The sequence below is a fragment of the Lithobates pipiens genome, unplaced genomic scaffold (genome assembly GCF_037356315.1).
Source record: "Lithobates pipiens isolate NorthernLeopardFrog02 unplaced genomic scaffold, aLitPip1_a1.2 Scaffold_23, whole genome shotgun sequence".
In the NCBI taxonomy this organism is placed as follows: Eukaryota; Metazoa; Chordata; class Amphibia; order Anura; family Ranidae; genus Lithobates; species Lithobates pipiens.
Genome location: NW_027507785.1, coordinates 84,303,589 through 84,327,606, shown reverse-complemented (window position 1 = coordinate 84,327,606; position 24,018 = coordinate 84,303,589). Strand labels below are relative to the sequence as shown.

The 24,018-nt window shown below is 40.8% G+C and overlaps 1 protein-coding gene across 1 annotated transcript in view; it reads right to left on the bottom strand.

The window, feature by feature from the left end:
• The window catches only part of SLC25A26 (solute carrier family 25 member 26), a 210,427-nt gene that overhangs the window by 151,195 nt on the left and 35,214 nt on the right, over positions 1-24,018 (bottom strand). The window contains exons 4-5 of the mRNA XM_077451967.1: positions 5,983-6,087; positions 577-624 (exon numbers count right to left, since the gene is read on the bottom strand). Coding sequence (XP_077308093.1) covers positions 577-624; positions 5,983-6,087 — 153 coding nt within the window. The remainder of the gene's footprint in view (positions 1-576; positions 625-5,982; positions 6,088-24,018) is intronic.

Here is a 24,018-nt window from a genome sequence, read left to right as displayed (position 1 = left end):
GTTTAGCCGGCTTCCGTCGGACGTGCATGCTGGAAAACTAGCAGCCATCCAACTACTGATCAGCGCTCTTAGCCAATGGCAGAGAGCGCTAATCGGAGTGTTCTGGTGGGGGGCGGTCCCGTCAGAACACAACAGCTCATCAAGGGAGATCGCTGCATTAATGTCGGATCGTTAGTACAGCTTTCTGACCAGAGCTGACCTTTTTTTTTCACGCAACCCAAAAACAACTGTACCCAGGCTTTAGGTGTAGGTTCAGAATATACCATATGCAGATATCAACTTTTTTTAAAGTAATTTGACCTTGGCCCCACCTCCCACATTCTTTAAAGAGATGGAAGGTCTACCTTACAAATGGAGATGGAGGGAGCAAGGTGAAGCTTGAGATATAAATCGAACTTCCACTGATTGTATCTCTTGATCTACTAGTTGTTTTGCTATACAGATTTTAGTGTAGATATATACTGTTTATGTATGTTTTTTTTTAACATATAGTCAGTTTGAACAGTGTGGGTAATGAGCAGTTTACTTTAACAGCCTTAATAAACTGTACCACGATATGCAAATGAAATGACTTACCTCTCTCAGTACCGTGCTTTTATAGCCTCGATATAGGCCCCTTATACCCTGCAAAATAAAGGCGGTAGATGAGACTATAAGAATAAGACACCACGGGGTTAATTTACTAAAACTGGGAAGTGAAAGATCTAAAGCAGCTCTGCATAGAAACAAATCAGCTTCCAGGTTTTTTGTGTCAAAGCTTAATTGATCAAGTTGAAGTTAGAAGCTGATTGGCTACCATGCACAGCTGCACCAGATGCCCCATATGTCTACAGCAGGTCTCTGCTGAATGAAAGGTGCACGTCTACAGAGTCAATATACTCATCTCCTAAAATAAAATCAAAATATAAAATCTGCGCTTAGTAAAAAATATTACAATGAAGAAAATTATTTAAAAAAATTATTTAAAAAAACAGCAGCTGAACACAATAACCCAGATACTAGGCCTAAGTAACAAAAATCTGAATAACAGTGCAGCGCTTGCTATTGAATAAATTTACATATAACTAAATACAGTAAAATACATTTTCATGAAAAACCTTAGTGTTAGTGATCACGAAAACTGAACCATAGTGAACATCAGTGATGAGAGATATTATGCAAAAAGTTATTTCGTCGTTAAACCAAAAAAAAAATTCCAAAAAATTATTAATGCAAAAAAGTGTATTTACCAAAAATTGTTGCTAGAAAAGCAAACAAAAGACAAAACAAAAACATTCAAAGAAAGTCCCCTGCCTTGAATGTGTGAAAGTGACTTTTCAAGGTCCCATACACGTGAAGATAATTATTTATCGGTGAACAAAAAATAAAATTGATTGATCATATGAGATATAGGTGAACAAAAAATAAAGTTGATCCCGTGTATCTCAGGTGAAGGTGCTTGACCCCGTAAACTTTTTCACAGCAGCAACTCAAGTAAGTAATGCAGGCTTACCAGAACATCTAATAATGTGCGCAGATACGAATTCCCAAACGATTCGAATCGGTCGAGACGGTTCCTCGGACGCTCCACAGTCACCCGGACGACTCGAATCCTCTTTCCGGGCGGGAAGGTAAAACACAGCCCACACCTTCGGGTGTTCCGTGATCGAAGTCCGTTCCGGTCTGTTCGGAAGTCTCAAGGTGTCGTATCATCGAATGGATAAAAAAGAGATAAAGCACGCCCAATCGTGTGATAAAGTTTCAAACACGTGGAATTTATTTCTCAACCAAATACATGTTGGAAACTACGAATGACTCGATCGAGTCGCATAAAATTAGTCGTAACATAAAAAACGGTTTTGCTAGCAAAAGTATAAGACGAGCAGATAAAAAATAGCACGAAGTGTAAGCGTATCTACCCGACGATCGTTTCGTCACAATATGACGTCATCAGGGGTCATATTGATGACGTCATATTGTGACGAAACGATCGTCGGGTAGATACGCTTACACTTCGTGCTATTTTTTATCTGCTCGTCTTATACTTTTGCTAGCAAAACCGTTTTTTATGTTACGACTAATTTTATGCGACTCGATCGAGTCATTCGTAGTTTCCAACATGTATTTGGTTGAGAAATAAATTCCACGTGTTTGAAACTTTATCACACGATTGGGCGTGCTTTATCTCTTTTTTATCCATTCGATGATACGACACCTTGAGACTTCCGAACAGACCGGAACGGACTTCGATCACGGAACACCCGAAGGTGTGGGCTGTGTTTTACCTTCCCGCCCGGAAAGAGGATTCGAGTCGTCCGGGTGACTGTGGAGCGTCCGAGGAACCGTCTCGACCGATTCGAATCGTTTGGGAATTCGTATCTGCGCACATTATTAGATGTTCTGGTAAGCCTGCATTACTTACTTGAGTTGCTGCTGTGAAAAAGTTTACGGGGTCAAGCACCTTCACCTGAGATACACGGGATCAACTTTATTTTTTGTTCACCTATATCTCATATGATCAATCAATTTTATTTTTTGTTCACCGATAAATAATTATCTTCACGTGTATGGGACCTTGAAAAGTCACTTTCACACATTCAAGGCAGGGGACTTTCTTTGAATGTTTTTGTTTTGTCTTTTGTTTGCTTTTCTAGCAACAATTTTTGGTAAATATACTTTTTTGCATTAATAATTTTTTGGAATTTTTTTTTTGTTTAACGACTAAATAACTTTTTGCATAATATCTCTCATCACTGATGTTCAGTTTTCGGAATCACTAACACTAAGGTTTTTCATGAAAATTTATTTTACTGTATTTAGTTATATGTACATTTATTCAATAGCAAGCGCTGCACTGTTATTCACATCTCCTAAAATACTCTGCCCTGCAGTGAATATTCCTCTCCCCAAATTTTACAAGGTATGTTTGTTAGTTGGATACATGGATATACCATGAATTAATTGCATCTACAAAAATCTACTAAATTTGCAGTGGTGTTGTATTCTCCTTTAAGAAGCATGAAGTTGGCCCCTCTGGCCTGAGCACTGCATCCTGGGAGGATGGGAATAGTCATACGCTCCTCCATAAACGGAAGCGGTGGGGTATCGCAGCAAAAGTCTGGAGTAGGTGGAGCAAGCAGAAGTTGGAGGATGGACTGTCAAGAGAACCTGTCACTTTGCACGCCTCAAAAGGGCAAAGTGACAACTTTCTTTTGCCAAAATGTTTTATTAATAAGAAGTTGATAAATTTAGACAGGAGGTTGCATAATATCTGATCACAAATCACGTACTTAAAGATAATTGAAATTAAAATGCATAAATGTTGAACACACTGAAACACGATATGTAAACATTATAGTTAAGGAAGGACAATTGCACGTCAAAGGTAGCTATTACATATCTCAGAGCAGGACTTCACACTGATAGGGTGCTGTAACAAATGGTGGCGAAGGTAGGTTTGACGGTCTATGTAGATAGCTAATCCCTCAGCAATAGGGCTAAGAGTATTGACCATAACAATAGGGAGTGGGTGAGATCTGATCCCTCCATAAAAGAAAATAAATAAAGAACACAACGGAGGAGGAAGAAGAGAATAAATGCTAGGGGAAGAGAAAAAAAAGAGAAGGGGGAAACGAAGGAACCAGGGGAGGCAATTGACATGGCTCAAAGAATGAGGTCTAAAGTTCCAATTACCGTGCGGTAAGTTGAGAGGAAGAGGAATAATCAAGCCATGGCTGTCCATTTGAGAGGAACCTATCATGTGTATCATTTAGAATAGCAGCCAGCTTCTCATTAAATAACCCTGTATGCATCTCTTAACCTAAAGTAAGTTGAGGGATGTAGACTTCCATGCCCAGGAAATGGCTTGCTTAGTTGCTGTGAATATATGGAAGATAAGCGTTTGGTCATGGTGAGGAACAATTTCAAAAGATTTGTGTAGGAAGGCCTCCCAGGGCTCTTCATTAAGATTAAAACAGTGGATTGGACTAATAGTGTAGACTCATAACTACAAGCGTCGAACCTAAGGGCAGGTCCACCATATGTGCATCATATTCCCAATGTCAAAGAATCCATGAAAACACGCAGTTGGGTACAATAGTATAAATATATCACAATTCTTGCTGAGGACTAATATTAGCGAGACAATACCTTGTAGGAATTGTTAAAGTGACAACTTTCAAGAATAGACCAACACAGTCCATAAAGGGACTTCTCCTCCATGGTGGCCACAAGCATTAAGAGTCACTATAGTAGAACTATCTGCAACTTTACAAGTCTGTATAAATGCATGTCTGATGTGCAAAGCAACAGTCTATTTTTCAAAAATATTTGACCTTTTATCAGTCCTCTGTGTCCCCTCACCAATTACCAAGGTGACAACAAGGAAGAGAAAGTGAGCAGAAAGTCAATTTCATAGCTGTCTTCAGAACATGCATAGAGGAAATATCTTTAGAAGAAAGGAAACCTTTCCAACAGGGACACAGCAATAAAAACATGACTGCGATTATCCAATATAGCCAAAAAAAGATTTGGCTGGTGTGCTGCTTTAAGACAAACCTGTGCTTTGCTTTCAGCTAGGGTTGTCCCGATACCACATTTTTAAGACCGAGTACAAGTACCAATACTTTTTTTTTTAAGTACTCGCCGATATCGATTATCAATAAATTTTTAATGTTATGTGACAGTTTTCAAAGCACAATACAGATTAGGTGGCACTGATATGCAGCACTGATAGATGGTGGGCACTTACAGATGGCACTGATAGGTGACTGGCACTGATAGGTGGCACTTATAGGCATTGGGCACTGATAGGTGGAATTTATGGGTACTGATGGGCAGGCACTGTCATGCCATGAGCAAAGGCACTTGCGATGCCAATCTTGGTACTCCCGGCACACGGCTGCATTAAAAGCGCCAGCGGTCATTGTGTTACACCCAGCCTGAACTATATGGGCTGGGTGTAATGAGATGTCCGCTGCTGGCTTACTGCGGCCGAGTGCAGGGTGTACCAAGATGGGCGTCGGGATGGCCAAACGCTTACGTCAACACAGAGCATCACTTCCATCGTTCCGCCCGCTGACTTCTGGTTGCGCTGGGTTGCTTTATTCATTTCTCCCAGGTATCGGATACTAGTATCGGGACAATCCCTACTTTCAGGTCATCCGTAGCATATACTAACCTTCCTATGTCCCAATAACTCTTCCAATACAATTTTATTTGCATGTTTTTTACCTGTACAAGTTTCTCTTTGGTAGACACATCCAAAAGCCCAGAGGCTGCTTCTGGGTGCTGGCATCTTGAATATAATGTCACCAGCCCCAGGGGACTTGAGCGGACACTCAATTGACATTCTATAATATTCCCCTTCGCTCCTCTCTCAGCTGCTACATTAAATAAATGGTTATGTAGGGAGGTGAAGCCCGAGGTGGAGGGGCTGGACCAGCAAACAATAGACACTCCCAGAAGAGGAGAGGGCTATGACACCCAAGGAAGAGGATGGCTGTGCTAGGGAAATGACTCTTCCCAGAGTAGTCACATTTTTTAGTAAAATGCAAAAGCACACTACAAGTATATAAAAAGTACAAAATATTACAGAAATTAAATCATTGCACGGAAGCAATTAGGATCCTCAATTTTGATCAACCTGGCACAGTTAAACTGCTGACCTGTCTTTATTACCTTTCATTGGACTATACTATTGCCTTACTTGAGGCCAGAGTTAGGCCCTTAATGCTGTACACTGCCATCACCGCCAGTCTGTACCTGCTGTTGTTGTGGATTGTGACTTCTGCACTGCAGTAACTCAATTTTTTTGCGTTTTTTTTAGGTTGATGACGGTGTATCTTAAGGTTGGAATCAGATGCACCCTGATGCATAGTTTTATTTATTTACTTTTGCTTGGAAACAAAAATTTTCACTGGCTCTGCCCAAATTTTGGCATCAGAAATATGTCTTTTTACATCAGCCTTATCAGAAATCCTCCAAAGCATTGCCGAAACTCACCTCTTGGCGAAGCGTAGCAGCAAACATCTGGTAGGTAGTGGAGGATGGAGTCACTTGTGCTCTCTGCTTAACCACTTCAGAAGGGACACGAATAAGGCATGCAACCTAGACACAAAAAGCAGAAGATGATACATAGGTTTCATTTGACATAGAATATAAGCTTTTTGAAGATTTATCAAAACTTTTTCTGAACACAGCTTACTGGAGCAACTACAGTGTTTCCCCGAAAATAAGACCTACCCTGTGATTTTCAGGAAGGGCTGCAATATAAGCCCTATCCCAAAAATAAGCCCTAGCTTAAAGTTCTGGTAGAGTGCTAGAAGCCACTCCGTTACAGTAGTGTAGACTGTGTGATCCAATTGTGCCAAGTACCTTCGGAATATCTCCGATTGGTGATCAACTGATCTCCTGCTCCTCTCCTCCCAGCTGTCATGGAGGGATCCCCCCTCGCTGCAGTGCTCGGAGTGGGGAGGAGAGGTCCTGTGGGCTAAGGAAGCAGATCTGCCCCTTTCCAAGCTCTGGCAGGTCACAGAAGCACCCAGTGGTGCAATAAGAAGGTATGTGGCACGGTTGGATAGCAGAAGCATACACTATCTGCATTGTGTGATACCGTAACAGAGTGGATTCCAGTATTCTACAAGCACTTTTACACAGGGGATTCCTGACAGACAGGGAGGGAGAGAGACAGCACATGGCATGATAAGACATACCTCGAAAATAAGCCCTACTGTGTCTTTTGTTGCCAAAATTAATATAACACCAGGCTTATTTTCGGGGAAACACGGTATATATTTCAACCTCTGTGTAATCAAGTACTGTTGTATATCGCCCTGGACTCTGCTTATGTTTGCTGAAATATAACTGAGAATGGCTGTGGTTATATGAAATTGTGTAACCCACATGTGTCAAACACAAGGCCCACAAGCCAAACCTGGCTCTCCATGTCATTTTATGTGACCCTTGCTCCTCTCCTACAACTGGGGTTCATGGCCTTCATGTCTGCATTCCCCCTTGTCACAGCAGTTAGCAGCAGAATGGGGGGCAGAACTCCTTCACTAGATCCTATGCTTCTCCGTGCAGCCAAGGAGAGGCTCATCTCTGTTCCCCCCAACCTGTCTCAGCAGTTGGCAGCATAGAAGATTAAGGATCTCCTCCTACAGATCCTGCGCCTCTCTGTGCAACTGCAGCACCCCCGTGTCTCCACTTCCCATGGATCTCGGCATTCAGCTGACTCCAGATCCTGCACCTACTGCTTCTCCGCTCCACTCCCAGCACCGGCAGTACAATAGGGGTGCACTGCGATGTAAGGGAGGGTGGACGACTCTTGACTTCTGATGGTGGGGTGGCATTTTACATCTTATGTAAGGGTAAGTGGGCTGCCCTGGGCATCTGCTTATAATTATTATGAGAATACAATTCTTTGCCGGTTAAAAAGAAGGGTTGCACACCGCTGGTATCATACACAATAACCTTTATTGGAGACTGCTCAGAAAGAACACCATGGCAGAACCATGTTCTGTCTGAGCAGTCTCCAATAAAGTTTCTTGTGGATGATACCAGCAGTGTGACCCTCCTTTTCAGATTTGCATCATCTGCTGGAGAGTGAGTGGGCTCTATGCCGCTCTACACCTGCCCTTCATAGCTTAAGTCTTGTTATTACTAATACCAGTAATGATCGAATACACAGGCAATTACTTTGTATGATAAAGAGTTGAGCCATTGGCTCCCGCAGTTGTCAATCAAAATCAGTTCAATCAGGAGAGAGGGGGGTGGGGCCAAACCACAGTTCTGTGTCTGAATGGACACACAGAGCTGAAGCTTGGCTCGGGTGCCCCCATAGCAAGTTGCTTGCTGTGAGGGCACTTAACAGGAGGGACCACAGAAGAGGCACCTGAGAAGAGGAGGATATGGGCTGTTTTGTGCAAATCCACAGCACAGAGCAGGTAAGTATAACATATTTATTTAAAAAAAAAAAAAAAAGGGGGGGGGCATTACAATAATTTTAATTATTACAGAACAAGTTGAAGTTAGAAGCCGACTGGATATCATGCACAGCAGCACCAGATCTTTTAACGCTACAGTTTTAGTAAAGCAACCCCAAATCAAGGGCTAGAAATAAAAGATGAGGTAAGGGAGTAAGCTGCTTATGCGTTGATGTATGCCTTAGTAGATGAGGAAGCAATGATCAATTAGTGACTAAAGAAAATTACTTCAACTAATTGCATTCTTGTGTGAAGAGGTGGGGATAAGAGTGTGCTCAAACATTTCAAGAGTTGGAGAGTGTCAAACATAAGATATGGAGTTCTAGAGGGGAGAAGAGGTTCAAAGGGAGCCATAGAGGTTGGAAGTGTGTGGATGTGACTAGAGAGGAGAAGAGGAGGAGAGGAGAAAGTCAAATATTGTGTTTGAAGACATATATGAACTCGAGAATGATAAACAGTTCTATGCAAAAGCTTTAGGCACACGTGGAAATTGAGGGGTGGACCATTTTTCTTAAGCGCTCTCAACTACATATCCAGGTGAAAGTTCTGATTGGGAGAAATCAATTGAGAGGCAGAACGACCACCTTGCGTCTTGCCGATTTGTTTACTTTTGCCACGGTGTGAGAATGTTAAAGTTCCACATCTTTACGACTAAGGCCCCTGTGAGGGGTGAATTCCTTCAACCTGTTTGTGGATTGAACCCCTATGTCTTGATGGAATTTTAATAAAGAAGAGTGGATTTTATACCGTGTTGCTGGACCTTTGAGAGTCCAGCAACACGGAGTCCAGAGTTTCTCCAAACTGCGAAACCAGATGATCCGCGTCAGAGGCAGCAAATCTGAACTTTACCCCTTGTTACCACATGTAATGGGAGACCACTGCAAGAGCCTCATGTGGCCACATGGACTTGCCCAATTTTCTTCCACTGTAAGGCCTCATACAGTGCTTTGAAAAGTATTTATACTCCTTGACATTTTTCACATTTTTGTCATGTTACAACCAAAAACATAAAATGTATTTTATTGGGATTTTAGGTGATAGACCAACACAAAGTGGCACACAATTGTGAAGGGGAAGGAAAATGATAAATGGTTGTCGAAATTTTTTACAAATAAATATGTGAAAAGTGTGGCGTGCATTTGTTATTCAGCCCCCCTGAGTTAATACTTTGGAGAACCAAGTCTTTTTGGGGATGTGTCTACCAGCTTTGCACATCTACAGAGTGAGAGTTTTGCCCATTTTTCTTTGCAAAATAGCTCAAGCTCTGTCAGATTGGATGGAGAGCATCTGTGGAAAACAATTTTCAAGTCTTGCCACAGATTCTCAATTGGATTTAGGTCTGGGACTTTGACTGAGTTCTTTTAAAACATGAATATTTTATTTTTTTGGTTTTAACAAGACAAAAATGTGGAAAATTTCAAGGGGTGTGAATAGTTTTTCAAGGCACTATACCTATCTGTCTTGACCTTATCATTTGAGTATGGATTTCCCTAGCACAGTTTTATTCCCGCTACACGGTTTCTTTTTAACACGTTAGCATCACGGTGTACAAAACATACCTACTTCTCTGAATAACGCTAAACTCCAAGCAAAGAGCTAAATACACTGCTGGTATATGAGCGCTGTTTTACTTACCAATGGATATATTATTTCTGTCCAGACAGTCCTAAAAATTGCTATAGTTCAGTTTGCTACATTGCACTTACATCAATATAGTTGGCTCACCTTCCTGCTAATCATCTTTGATTGGACAGTGAAGCAGACCAGTAGCTCATTTGATTGGCATCTAGTGCTGTCCTTTTCTCTCCCAGTCAGTTATTAATACTGAACAACCTGATTAAAGAAGAAGTATGAAAAAACTAAAACTCTATACGCCCCCTCCATGCTATACTGTAGTGTCTGTGTGATGCTGCAGCTGTTCTATGTCACCTCTAAGACCGAACTAAGGGATCGCACGATTCCTGATCGTTCATTTCAGTCTGCTCAGAGCAAAGAGCAGTGACAGTTAGTCACTGCTCTCTATTATGCCCCTTCAGTGCTCCCTGGAGCTCCAGGCTGGGAAGGGAGCGAGAGTAGCTGGCTCTGGCTCTCAGCCATCTGTTGAAAAGGCAGAGCCAGCTGTCATTTAGACAGCAGGGTGGATTCTGACATTATTGTCAAGATGCTTCCTGAACCTTGGATAGCTCTGGCCCATCAGCTTAAAAGCCCACTACCAGCTGGCTCTGGGTCAGAAGAGGATAAAAAATGTATTTGTACTGCTGCGACCCACAAGAGAAGTTTGGCCATATTTCTCTTGTGGGTCACAGCAGTTCAATTACTTTTGTCCTCCTGTGATCCACAACCAGCTGGTAGTGGGCCTTTCCGTTGAGGGTGGAAAGATACTAAAAGGGGGGGAGGGAAAATAGACCTGGCGCTATACCCTTTAATACTGGAAGTCTGTACGTGAGAACTCTATGACATATAATTTTCAGCGTGCTGGCAATTCGATGAAAATAGTGAAAATAATGAAAACAATAGAAGCCATGAAATAGCAAATGCTTATCCAAATACCATAGGTAGCTCAAACAATGTGCTACTATTAATACATAAAGTGCAAGTGCCAGTGAGTTACATGTGCCGATATCTGTATGCTGTCATACATAAAAGGAAACTATTAGAGTTAAAATTAAAAATAAAAACAAAAATAAATATAAAAATAAAAAATAAAAGATAAATTAAAACGAGAAGTGATAACTTTAGCCTGCCCGTGAATATAGTGACTGTGCTTAGTCTATTAGATATTTTGCAAAAAGTGTCATGCAGGGTATAATCAAAATAAAATAAAATAAAATAACGTGATGGCTAGCACACTGTAAATAAATGAACGTGTGCAGTGAAAATTGAAAAAACAGAATTGAAATTAACATTCACAGTAAACCATATGCATTTGAATTGTGAATAGTCTCTAGTGAGTGACGGAATCTTCTGTGCGTGAGGGAGGGGGAGGGGGGTGATGATTTCCAAAATTGTTCCCCCGTGTTCAGTGGTTACTTCTATATTATGCTCTCACTGGAAAAAGGACCCCGTCCGGGGTGGATCAACCTTCACAATATCAGCTATTGTGTCGCTCTCTGGCTTGCTTCAGATGCAATGCTGGGGATCCCTCGTTTTTCCGTGAGTGTAGTGTACCACGTTGTTTATGTTAAAAGAGAGGCATATCCATAGCGTGATAACGTTTAAAATCTCATATTTATTTGAAAATAGATTAAAACTACTTACAAAACGCAGAGTTTTTCAATTGCGGTTGTGTTACAGCTTTAAGACAGGTTTAAAAGTCCCGCTCAGCTTCCTGGTGTGTGCTAGAGGTGTACGTTGTCTAGCCACGCCCTACGCGTTTCGTCATTCAGACGTCATCTGGAGCGGCCATCTTCATACACCTTTAGCTTTATATAGGGTGTATTGTTCCTATCGCGCATACCCCAGAAGACTGTGGAACAATCCAGGTCATTCAGCAGGCTTTAAAGTAATAAAGTTGGGCAGGAAACCTCAGAGGAACCTCTGCTTGCCGCACGCCACTTCAGGTCCTGCACTACACTACACTACACTCATGGAAAAAACGAGGGATCCCCAGCATTGCATCTGAAGCAAGCCAGAGAGCGACACAATAGCTGATATTGTGAAGGTTGATCCACCCCGGACGGGGTCCTTTTTTCCGGTGAGAGCATAATATAGAAGTAACCACTGAACACGGGGAACAATTTTGGAAATCATCACCCCCCTCCCCCTCCCTCACGCACGGAAGATTCCGTCACTCACTAGAGACTATTCACAATTCAAATGCATATGGTTTACTGTGAATGTTAATTTCAATTCTGTTTTTTCAATTTTCACTGCACACCTTCATTTATTTACAGTGCGCTAGCCATCACGTTATTTTATTTTATTTTATTTTATTTTGATTATACCCTGCATGACACTTTTTGCAAAATATCTAATAGACTAAGCACAGTCACTATATTCACGGGCAGGCTAAAGTTATCACTTCTCGTTTTAATTTATCTTTTATTCCTTATTTTTTATTTTTATATTTATTTTTGTTTTTATTTTTAATTTTAACTCTAAGGGCCGGTTCACACAGGGGGCGATGCGAGGCGACACGACTTGCCTCGCCGCGACCTGACAAGTCGCCCCCGTTCTGTACAATGGAACCGTTCTGAGAGGAGCGACTCGAGTCGCTCCGACTCAGAAAAAAGGTTCCTGTACTACTTTCGGGCGACCTCGGGGCGACTTGCATTGACTTCTATACAGAAGTCATTTGCAAGTAGCCGCTGAGGTCGCGGCGAGGCAAGTCGGTGTCGCCTCGCATCGCCCCCTGTGCAAACCGGCCCTAATAGTTTCCTTTTATGTATGACAGCATACAGATATCGGCACATGTAACTCACTGGCACTTGCACTTTATGTATTAATAGTAGCACATTGTTTGAGCTACCTATGGTATTTGGATAAGCATTTGCTATTTCATGGCTTCTATTGTTTTCATTATTTTCACTATTTTCATCGAATTGCCAGCACGCTGAAAATTATATGTCATAGAGTTCTCACGTACAGACTTCCAGTATTAAAGGGTATAGCGCCAGGTCTATTTTCCCTCCCCCCCCTTTTAGTATCTTTCCACCCGTTAGGGTGGAAATAAATAGAGGCTGCTCTTACCCAATTTCCTATATTATATTTTATATTTTATTTTTACATTTCCTGCACCATATATTCAACACCTTCTAAATTAAGTGGTCCATAGCGCAATCTAACCCCCCCCCCTAATCTTTCAGTTGAGGGGCCCAAGCCATTTAGAGCTCAGAAAGCATCCCGGCAATATTGTCAGAATCCACCCCATATAAAAGAGAAGAAAGTGTAGCAATATTATGGTTACATTTAATGAAGATAAAACATTTAGCAAGTCCCATGGTTGATGATTAAAACAGGCACATCTAAGCAGGCATCCGGGGTAAGTCTGTCTACATAGATGATCGTCCACACTGCCATCTACGTCATCTCTTCCACACTGCACTCCACAAGCACTTCAAGCCTCGCTTTCAAATCGTTCTACTGCAAGGTAGTCTTTTCGGTCACGATTCGGGCAGAGGACCATCTATATGGACAGCTTTAGCCTGGATGCCTGCATACTTAGATGTGCCTCTTAATCATCAACCAAGTGAGTTTCTAAACGTTGTACCTTCATTAAGTGTAACTCATATTGCTACACTTAGAGGCGCCTCTCTTCTCTTTTATACTCTGTAGCTCCTGCTGGATTTTGCTTCTAGTCCCCTTGTGGAGGCTTCCATTCGTGGATGGATATTTTATGGTTCCACAACTTATAAAATTGCTATAATCTTTTTATATGGACTATAAACTGAAGGATTTATGAATAAATGGTTGTAGAACGAATCATCTGAGTTTTTATTACTTCTTTATGGGGAAATTCGCTTTGATACAAAAGTGCTTTGGATTACAAGCATGTTTCCAGAACAAATTATGCTCGCAATCCAAAGGTTTTACTGTATATTTTTTATTAATTTTTTTAGTAGATACATGACTGTGTGGTATTTTATATGAGCCTCTTTGCTGGTTAACCATATATCAACAGGCTACAAAAATGGCTGCTTGCAAGCATGTGTACTTGCGGTTTAACAAATTATCTGTATTTTGATGCCACGCCAACGCATTCTTCTAGACAAGCCATCACAAACTGACCACAAGTTTTGTAACTGACGAGAAGTGACAAGAGATATGTCCCTAACACAACATAAAACCATCCAACTCAGTAAAACGAGCCTGGAGTCCCAGACGTGTTACTACAATTAGGCCTCTGGCAGAACATTTATGTTGAATTAAGTGGCGCGGTGTGCATGACTGCTTGTGTGTTAAAAAGGAGCGCTGATTGAATGTGAACCGTGCAGTATCCCGCTGAATAGCTTCTAGCTCAGCAGACTCGCAGTTTGAGGAGAGAGCTTGTGCTTAGCGGAGAGGAAGATAAACAAAATATTACTGTCCATTACGTTCTGTCAACACGGATTTGGCCCTGTGTATGAAAGTGTCAAAAAAAGAGAAGAACCTTCTGTATTGCCTGTAGTAACCAATCTCATCCTACATTGCATTTTTAAATGAATATTCAAATTTAGAAGACTCCGGTAAAATTCAGGGAAATAGAGAGCATCTGGGAGTGCACAACGGCATCAAAGTTGATCTCATCAATGAACTTCAGGTAGGTTTTTTTTTTTTGCATAGTTACATTGGTTCAGTGTGGACCAAGGTAAGTATACATATTCCAAACCTGTGGGACCACTGTGAAAGCAGAGAATCGCTGTAGTATTCTCCACTATCTCCCTTTTGTGTATTACAACTATTTTCCTGGGAGTTGAGCTTTAAAGAGGCAGTAAACTTCCATCTCTGACTTGTACCTACAGGTAAGCCTATAATAAGACTTACCTATAGGTAGTGTAAATAGCTCCTAGACATGCGCAGTTTAGCAGAGATTTACTATAAATGCAACCGATGATGTCATCGGCGCATGTGCTCTGAAGGAAAGGCCACCCAGGCCCTTCTTTCAGAGTCCTGTGCTGTAAACTGCGGCTCCCCCGCACATGTGCGGGAGTGACATATCCCGGCTCCGGCCAGTCACACAGCCGGAGTCCTTGGACCCGGAAGGAAGACAGGTGAAGATGGTTGCGCTCTCCAGCAGTGACATTGCATCGATTGAATTCTTTGTTTTCAGGTGCATACTAGCACATTATGCACATATTATACTAGCATATTATAACAAACTTGTCCAGCAGTTTACAACCACTTTAAAGGCCATGTTCACACAGTGTGGTGAGTGCCCTGCATTTAACCACTCTGGATGAACGCAGAACACTAGGGATGCACCAAAATATCAGCGCCCAAAAATAGGGTTATCTGCGTTTTACCAATAGAAATAAAAAAAACTAAATTAAAGTGCAGATAATGGCATGCTGCGTCCCACTGACTTCAATGCAACAACACTCCATAGTGACTTGAATGCAAGAATCGCGTCCCACTTACTTGAATGCAAAAAATCACGTCCCATTGACTTGAATGCAAAAATCGCATCCCACTGACTTTAATACAAAAACGCCAGCCACATTAAATTAAAAAAACATTTTTTAAACTGTCGGTTTTTTGTTTCGGTTTTTGGCCAAATGCAACCTGAATTTTTGGCTTCGGTTTCGGCACACCACTACAAGACACCACTAGGATATGCAGAAAACAAAATTATTTTCTATGTGTCCTGTTAACGCTGCAACACAGCCTGGACTGCGATAAAACGTGCCAAGACATAATAAAACATTTTCCGCAGCGTACAGGAAGCATGCCACACTACAGCAGAACAGCGTGTTGCTGTGCAGTGACATTACTGAAGTGTCACTTTGTGCACTTCAAATAAAGTTCATACAAAAAAGGGGAATGTGTGATGCACTCAAACACATATCATGCCACCCTCTATCACCGACTCACTACAGCTTGAAGGGAGAGCTGCCTGCACATTAAACTGCTGTAATGTATTGTGTGGGCAGTGGGTACAGGTCCTAAATGTAAAGAATTTTATATTTGTTTTTAAACTTTTACAAGTCTATAAAACTAATATTTCACAGTTTTTTTTTTTATAAGCAAACTTTAATTACAGGGTGTTCCCATGACATGACTTTGGCGAATAAGATATGTTTTCTAATAAGAAAGCCCAGCACTAGCTCTGCACTTGTTACATAGTTACATAGTTAGTAAGGTTGAATAAAGACATCAGTCCATCCAGTTCAACCTGAGTGAGTGTCTACAATTGTCCCTATTCCTTTACATTGCACACTCACATTGGTCCCTACCCTCAAGGAGCCACAATCCAAGATCCCCAGTTGTATACTAGGGCCAATTTTAGACAGAAGCCAATTAATCTACCTGCATGTCTTTGGAGTGTGGGAGGAAACCGGAGTACCTGGAGGAAACCCATGCAGGCACAGGGAGAACATGCAAACTCCAGGCAGGTAGTGTCATGGTTGGGATTTGAACCAGTGACCTTTTTTACTGCTAGGCGAGAGTGCTAACCACTACACCACTGTGCCGGCCACTACACCACTGTGTTGGCTTGTTCTATCCAATTAATAACTTACAGGGGCCATATCTTAAGATGCCCATACGGCAGTAGAATTGTGTTCGTAAACTTTCATTTTTGGAAAGTTTTTCAGATTTTATAATGGTTAGTGGGATCAAAATCGGTGATGGTTTTCCACTGGTGTGACAAGAACTAAAAAGGTAGTAAGGAGCTGGAAATCATATTTTTAAAACGACAATGATAACGGCAAGCGCAGATCGACACAGCGTCTGATTCAGAGCCATTTGGAAAAAGGCAGGCCCGTGCACTGCACTCTAAGTCCGGGGTCAAAACTGCAAGCTGACCTCAATATGTCTAGAAAATAACAGAGATTGTTGACTTGTGAAGTTCAGCATAAATATTCATAGAACTTCATGCTTCATAACACTCAATGCCTTTACATTAGCTTTTTGTTTCCTTAAACACACAGAGGCAAAAAGGGAAAGGATTTCGGGATAAAAAAAAAAAAAAAAAAAAGCAAAAAAAACAATCTACCTGTCAGAGGGGGTGATCACAGCATGGCTCCCTGACTTCTGTGGTGCTAGAATATTGGCCTGTGAAGGAGACTTACAAAGTAATGACTTCCTCTATATTCCAAAGCTCGGTCTATTTTATCTTAGATTATCTTTGATGTTTCCTTTTTTCCCCATTTGAATCTGAGCTCCGAGCATCTCGGAGCAAGAACAAAATCCACCGTGCCCTCTTCCAAAGACTAAACTGAGATAATGTCAACGTTGGGCCGCTTGTCACATCCATTTCCTGGGAATCAACGCAGCCCTTTCGCAAAGACGGTGACATTTAGACATCAAAATGGATGAAATGTTAAACAATGAACTGCTTGAAATTGTTTCTTCTTATCTGTCTTACATATATTCAAAGAGAGTGTTATTTGTGAAGACAAGGTTGCCTCATACCTGCGGTTAGAGAACAATCAAATATTAATGTTTACTGAAGTGGTAACAATGATCCACATTACTGGGTTGCATCTTCTTCCTTGTAGACGGGAGTTCACAAAGTTCTCGTTAAAATTAAAGTAGCTTTTGGCCAATTTTATTTTACTTCTACAAGGTCTATAAACTATTTTACAGGAAACTTTCTTTACAGGTGCTTCCATGACATAACCTTGCTGAATAAGATAGAAGATTTTCTAATCAGAAAGCCCAGCACTAGCTCCTTACTTGTTGGCTTGCTCGGTCTAATTTAAACCCCACATGGGCCATATGTTGAGCTAACCATACAGCAGTAGAATTTTGTTCCAAAGCTTCAATATTTGGAATGTTCGCTCGGATTTCTAGTGGTTAGTAGGCTTAAATTGATGATCATGTTCAACTGTAGGGACAATCATATTTGAAGGTGCAGAATGAAATGAACAAAATTATAACTGAATGTGTTTTTTTCATTTATACATATTGCCATGTGCATGTTTCAGGCACAAAAGACTCTTGTTTGGTACATCTGAAATTGCATTCAAGTAGCAGGTATGGACAACATTTCAAGGGCTTTGAAACAAAATTACTGGCTCAGTGATGCCAAGATCAAACGAATGAGGGAATGATTTTTCGGAACTTTCAGACAAATATTTGAATGGGAATCCTGGTTAGATTATTTTCCTCCACTCAGTAATATGCTTAAATTCAGCGGGTAATTGTGTATGTGTATGGCCAACTTTATAGTAGGGAGGGAAGGCTGTATAGCAGGGGGGTCTCCAAACTTTCTAAACAAAGGGCCGGTTTATTGTCCTTCAGACTCTAGGAGGGCTGGACTTTGATCAGTGGGATAAAAATTTTCCTGGCTATAATGGGAGTAAATATCACCACATTTGGTACTAGGAGGAGGGATAGTGGCCCATCGTGGTCATCATAGGGAGGAATAGGGACCTGTTACTGGTGTCAGTGTGAGAAATAGTGCCCCAATGTCAGTGTCAGATGGCAGAGTCGTGTCATCAGTGTGAGGAATAGAACCCCAAGGGCCAGATAAAGGCAAGGAAAGAGCCGCATCCAACCCCCGGGCCACAGTTTGGAGACCACTGCTGTAGAGTAACCTTCCTTTTTTAAGTACATTTTCAAAACAGGGTACTTCCATGACATTATCTTGCAGAATAAGATAAATTTTCTAATAAGAAAGCCCAGAACTAGCTCTTTACCTTTTGGCTTTCTCAAATTAAAATCTCACAGGGTATATATGTTAAGCTGATCATACACAGCAGTAGAAATTTGCTCCAAACCAATTTATTTTTTATTTTTTAACATTTACTCGCTTTTCTAGTGGTTAGTGGGGTCAAATCAATGATAATTTTCAACTTTGATTCCTACTGTATTAAAGTGTATTGTATTTGTGCTGTCTACCCTCATGTTGTAAAGCGGTGCGTAAACTGTTGGCGCTGTATAAATCCTGTATAATAATAATAATAACTGTAATAACAAGAATATTTGAAGACTGAGAATGAAAAATGCTTTCAAATGAACAAAAAAGTCTAAGCCCTTGTACACACGGTCGGAGATTCAGACGGAATGTGTCCTATCGGACCGTTTTGTCGGATAATCCGACTGTGTGTGGTCTCCATCGGACTGTTTCCGTCGGAGTATCCGACGGACTAAGTTTTCCAACTTGTCCGTAAAATTTTTCGAGAAAATGCTCCGATCGGACATACTCTGATCATGTGTAGCCTACTCCGACGGACAAACTGCCATGCATGCTCAGATCAAATTCCTAGACAAAAGTTATTGGCTACTAGCCTGAACATAGTCCCGTCGTATCAAAATAACGTCATCACGTTATGTACAATCGGATTTTCCGACAACTTTGTCCGACCGTGTGTATGCAACAGTTTCGGACAAAATCTGTCGGACAAAATCCAACGGATTTGGTTGTCAGAATGTCCGACCGTGTGTACAAGGGCTTACTGTGAATGTGCATTTGCCACGTTTCAGCTTTCCTTGTCATCTTCACTGGAGAAAAGGCAGCAAAATATGTAGCAAGAAAAAAAAAAAAAAAAAAAAAAAAAAAAAAATATATATGTTTAGTATATTTTTCATTGTATTCCGGGGAAAAAAAATGTTTTTCATTTTTTTTGTCAATTAAATATGACATATGGCAAATGAGTTACACACCAGCTAACACGCACAAGCTAACACACCAGTATAAGGATAATTTAAGCAGAACTTTACTTATGTGTGTGTGTGTGTGTGTGTGTATACACATGTATACAGTGGGAAAAATAATTATTTGTTCCCTTGTAGATTTTGTAAGTTTTGCTCATTTACAAAGAAATTAAGGTCTATGATGTCTTATCATAGGTGCATTTTAAATAGATAGATGGATAAATAGAATATCAACTAAAAATCCATGATACAAATATTATAAATGGAGTTGTAGTTCAGTGAGTAAAATAAGTATTTGATCCTCAAGCAAAACATGACTTATTACTTGGTGGAGAAACCCTCGTTGACAAGCATGGAGGTAAGACGTTTCTTGTAATTGGTTCAGCTTTGCACAAATCTCAGGAGGGATTTTGGTCCCTTCTTCTTTACAGATCTTCTCTAAATCCTTAAGGTTTTTTGGAAACTTTCAGCTCCTTCCATACATTTTCTATAGGATTAAGGTCTAGATACTGGCTAGGCCACTCCATGATCTTAATATGCTTCTTCTTGAGCCACTCCGTTGTTGCTTTGGCGGTATGTTTGGGTCATTATCATGCTGGAAGACCCATCCACGACCCATCTTCAGTGTTCTGGCGGAAGGAAGAAGTTTCTCACCCAAGATTGTACAATACATGGCCCCGTCTACTGGCCCCTCAATGCAGCAAAAGTCGGCCTGTACCTTTAGTAAAGAAAAAGCCTCAAAGCATAATGTTTCCACCTCTTTGTTTGACTGTAGGGATGGCGTTCTTAGGGTCATAGCTAGCTTTTTCCTTCCTCCAAACACAGCAACTTGAGTTAATGCCAAAGAGCTCAATTTTGGTCTCATCTCACCACAGCACTTTCTCTCAATCCTTCTTAATCATTGAGATGTTTATTGCCTTCTTGAGAAGGAGGACCTTGCGGGCGCTGCAGGACTTCAACCCATGGCGGCATATTGTGTTACTAATGGTTTGTTTGGCTACTGTGGTTCCAACTGCCTTGAAATCATTCACAAGTTCCTCCCGTGTAGTTCTCGGCTGATTACCCCATGAGGCAAAATCTTCCATGCAGCTCCAGACTGAGGGCGATTGATAGCTATTTTGTATTACTACCATTTGTGAATAATCGCTCCAACAGTTGTCTCCTTTTCACCAGGCTTCTTGCTGATGGTCTTGTAGCCCATTCCAGCCTTGTGCAGGTCTACAATCATCAATGTGAAATACAAACAATTATTGCTCCTTTCCTGTAAAATAAAACTGAATCAAGGAAAAAGCTGCTACACAGAATGTGACAAAAATTCAAATCAGTAATAGTGGTGAATATGTAGCGCTAAACCAAACATATGAACAATGCAAACTTGTGAGTGAGATTAATCAGACAAAAAAGAAGTGAGAAAAGTCCACATAGAGGTAAATGAAACGCCAAATGTCCATCTAGACACGTAGGTGAATACACGGGATGTCACACAGCCCCGAGAGTCGTCAAACTGTAGGCGTCTTCAAAATAAACATCAAGGTTCATATACGCTTACCAGAGATGTTGGACTCGACTATCATAAGACGAGTCAATCGAGCAAGAATGCACCCATGGGACAGGTCTACGATGATTGTATATCAGATGTCAGGAAATTCCCGGATTGGCCTTACTCCAACTTCACACGGTATCGACCATGGATATAATGGATACTGCAGACAGTGCCAGGACAGGAACTCCAGTGATGGCAAATGAATGACCAAAACCAACCCTAACAAAGGGTGCGGGAACCAAACGGTGAAGCTCAGCGGCACTTGCATCGGTACACATAAAAAAAAAGAAAAAAAGGGGAGGCTCCAATAGTGCAGGTCAAAAGACGGCTTTTAATAGGTAAAACCCAATGTACAAAAAATGTATAAAAACAAATCACATGTGATAAAAGCAATATGGGGAATAGAGTACCTCAACCAAAGCGTTTCGTCAAATACGGACTTCTACTGGGGCATCTATTGACGAAACTCTTCAGGCGAGGTACACTATTCCCCATATTGCTTTTATCACGTGATTGTTTTTATACTTTTTTTGTACATTGTCTTTACCTATTAAAAGCCGTCTTTTGACCTGCACTATCGGAGCCCCCCCCCCCCTTTTTTTACTGATGCAAGTGCTGCTGAGCTTCACCATTTGGTTCCAGCACCCTTTATTAGGGTTGGTTTTGGTCATTCATTTGCCATCACTGGAGTTCCTGTCCTGGTACCGCCTGCAGTATCCATTTTATCCATGGTCGATACCGCGTGAAGTTGGAGTAAGGCAAATCCGGGTATTTCCTGACATCGGATATACAGTCATCATAGACCTGTCCCAAGGGTGCATTCTTGCTCGATTGACTCATTGTCTTATGATAGTCGAGTACAACATTTCTGGTAAGTGTATATGAACCTTGATGTTTATTTTGAAGACGCCTACAGTTTGATGACTCTCGGGGCTATGTGACATCCCGTGTATTCACCTATGTGTCTAGATGGACATTTGGCGTTTCATTTACCTCTATGTGGATTTTTTCTCACTTATTTTTTGTCTGATTAATCTCACAAGTTTGCACTGTTCATATGTTTGGTTTAGCGCTACATATTCACCACTAGGTCTAAAATCATGTCACTGAAGTCCTTTGACAGCTCTTTGGTCTTGCCCATGATGGTGAGGTTTGAATGGAAGAAAGATATTCTGTGAACAGGTGTCTTTCATGCACAATGAGTTGTCGTTCGGAGCACCTTCATAAATTGACAGGACTATTCTGTGTACCACATGAGCACATACTGGAGCCAGAATTATTGTTGGTTGGTAGGGGATCAAATACCAATGTTACTCACTGAACTGCAACTGAATTTATAACATTTGTATCATAGGTTTTTTTCTGGAATTTTGGTTGATATTCTGTCTCTATTAGCCAATTTCAGCCAGCACTTCCACCTTTCTGGCCTAGGCCACAATGAAGCACCAGTTTAAACTGAATAACACCGGAATTGAATAAAACAAAAAAGTGACACAGACTTGTATTTGTTGATTTTACATCCTGTCGCTGTACTTTTTTGCTTCTGTACAAGTCAAGCCATTTTTTTGCATCTGAGTTGCTTCCAAGTCCAAAGCCCAATGGAAGCTCAGACCGATTTGCTAAATTATGTAACTTTTTTTTAAATGTTTATCATTAAAGTAAATGTTTTTTGGAAAAACACTACAAAAGGTTTACAATGAATAAAAATAAAATGTACCAAAATTCAAACCAATTCAGTGGCAGGCATTAGTGTTTTTTTTTTACTCCAAAAAACAAAAAAACAACAACTACTGTACTAATGTACTGATATTTTTTTTATTTGCACCAACATTAACATTTTCAGGACAAGCTCTAAAGCCGGCTGGTTTAGCAGGGAATAACCCCTATCAGAATACAATAGCACAGCGGGAGAGATCCCTGCACCAACATCACTTGTGTTAATGTCTGACGGCTTTTTACCGTTCAGCACGATGGTTGAATGTAAAAAAGAAAAAAAAAAAAAAAATGTATATACCCAGTTTAACCAATTTAGAGAGAACTAGAGAAATAAGTGAGTTTAGCCTGCCATCTAGTGGAAATTACAGAAAATTGTCAGATAATGGATTAAACTCTCGTAGAACATAAATTATCAGTATAAACTAGTCTAAAAAGAAAAAAAAAAGAAAAAAACAAACAAGAAAAAAGGGGAAAGATGCAAAGAAAATTAATCTTTCATTGATCAGACTACTGTACAGCAAATTTGGAATCAGAGTTATTTGTATTGGATACTGCAATCTCTATACCATCACTGCTTTTTGTACTTCCCTGATATAACGCCACCTAAATTTATTTAAGGTTTGGTTCACATCTGAACAGGTGGGGAAAGGCGCGTAAATCACACACCTTACTGCTCCAGCAGAGAGAAGCATGCTGCTACTTAGGAGATGTGTGGGGGTCCCATCTGAATTACTGCACTATGCAGTTTCCCTGTGGCTGTGTCGAAGGGAAGGTGAAGGTGCTTTTCAGGGGGGCAGAGCAGCAAATTCAATTGACTTGATATGAATAAACTGAGAGTAAAGGGGTAGGTGCACATTGACTTCCCTTCCTTGACCCATCCCCCTCTTTTCTACACATACAAAGCCTCAATACTGTGGCCACAGCCTCCAATGTTCCTTACATTCAACGCCTTAAATTCCTTCAGGGGTCTGTAATGTGCAGGCATGGCCAGGACCATGGAGGTCTCCTGAGGCTGGGGATGGCTCAGGACACATGAAAGGGACACAGCAGGCCACACCCACTAAAAGGCTGCCTGCAAAAAACTACAGGAGAGGTGGAGACAAGACCGGTCACCCTGCACAAGGAGAGAGCAGCAGTGACCGGTCTTTATTACAGTAAGCTCCTGCACAGAGGTGAAATGCAATAGTAGTTTAAATGGCTAAGTTCACCTTCAAAAATATTTTTTTTTATTATATATATATATATATATATATATATATATATATATATATATATATATATATATATATATATATATATATATACACATACACACACACACACATACACATACATACATACATACACACACACACACTGTATTTACAGTATCTCACAAGAGTACACCTTTCACATTCTTGTAAATATTTTATTCTATCTTTTCATGCAACACCGAATGACACTTTGCTACAATGTAAAGTAGTGAGTGTACAACTTGTATACAACACCTATGATAACAATTATAGACCCTTAATTTCTTTGTAAGTGGGCAAACTTAGAAAATCTGCAGAGGATCAA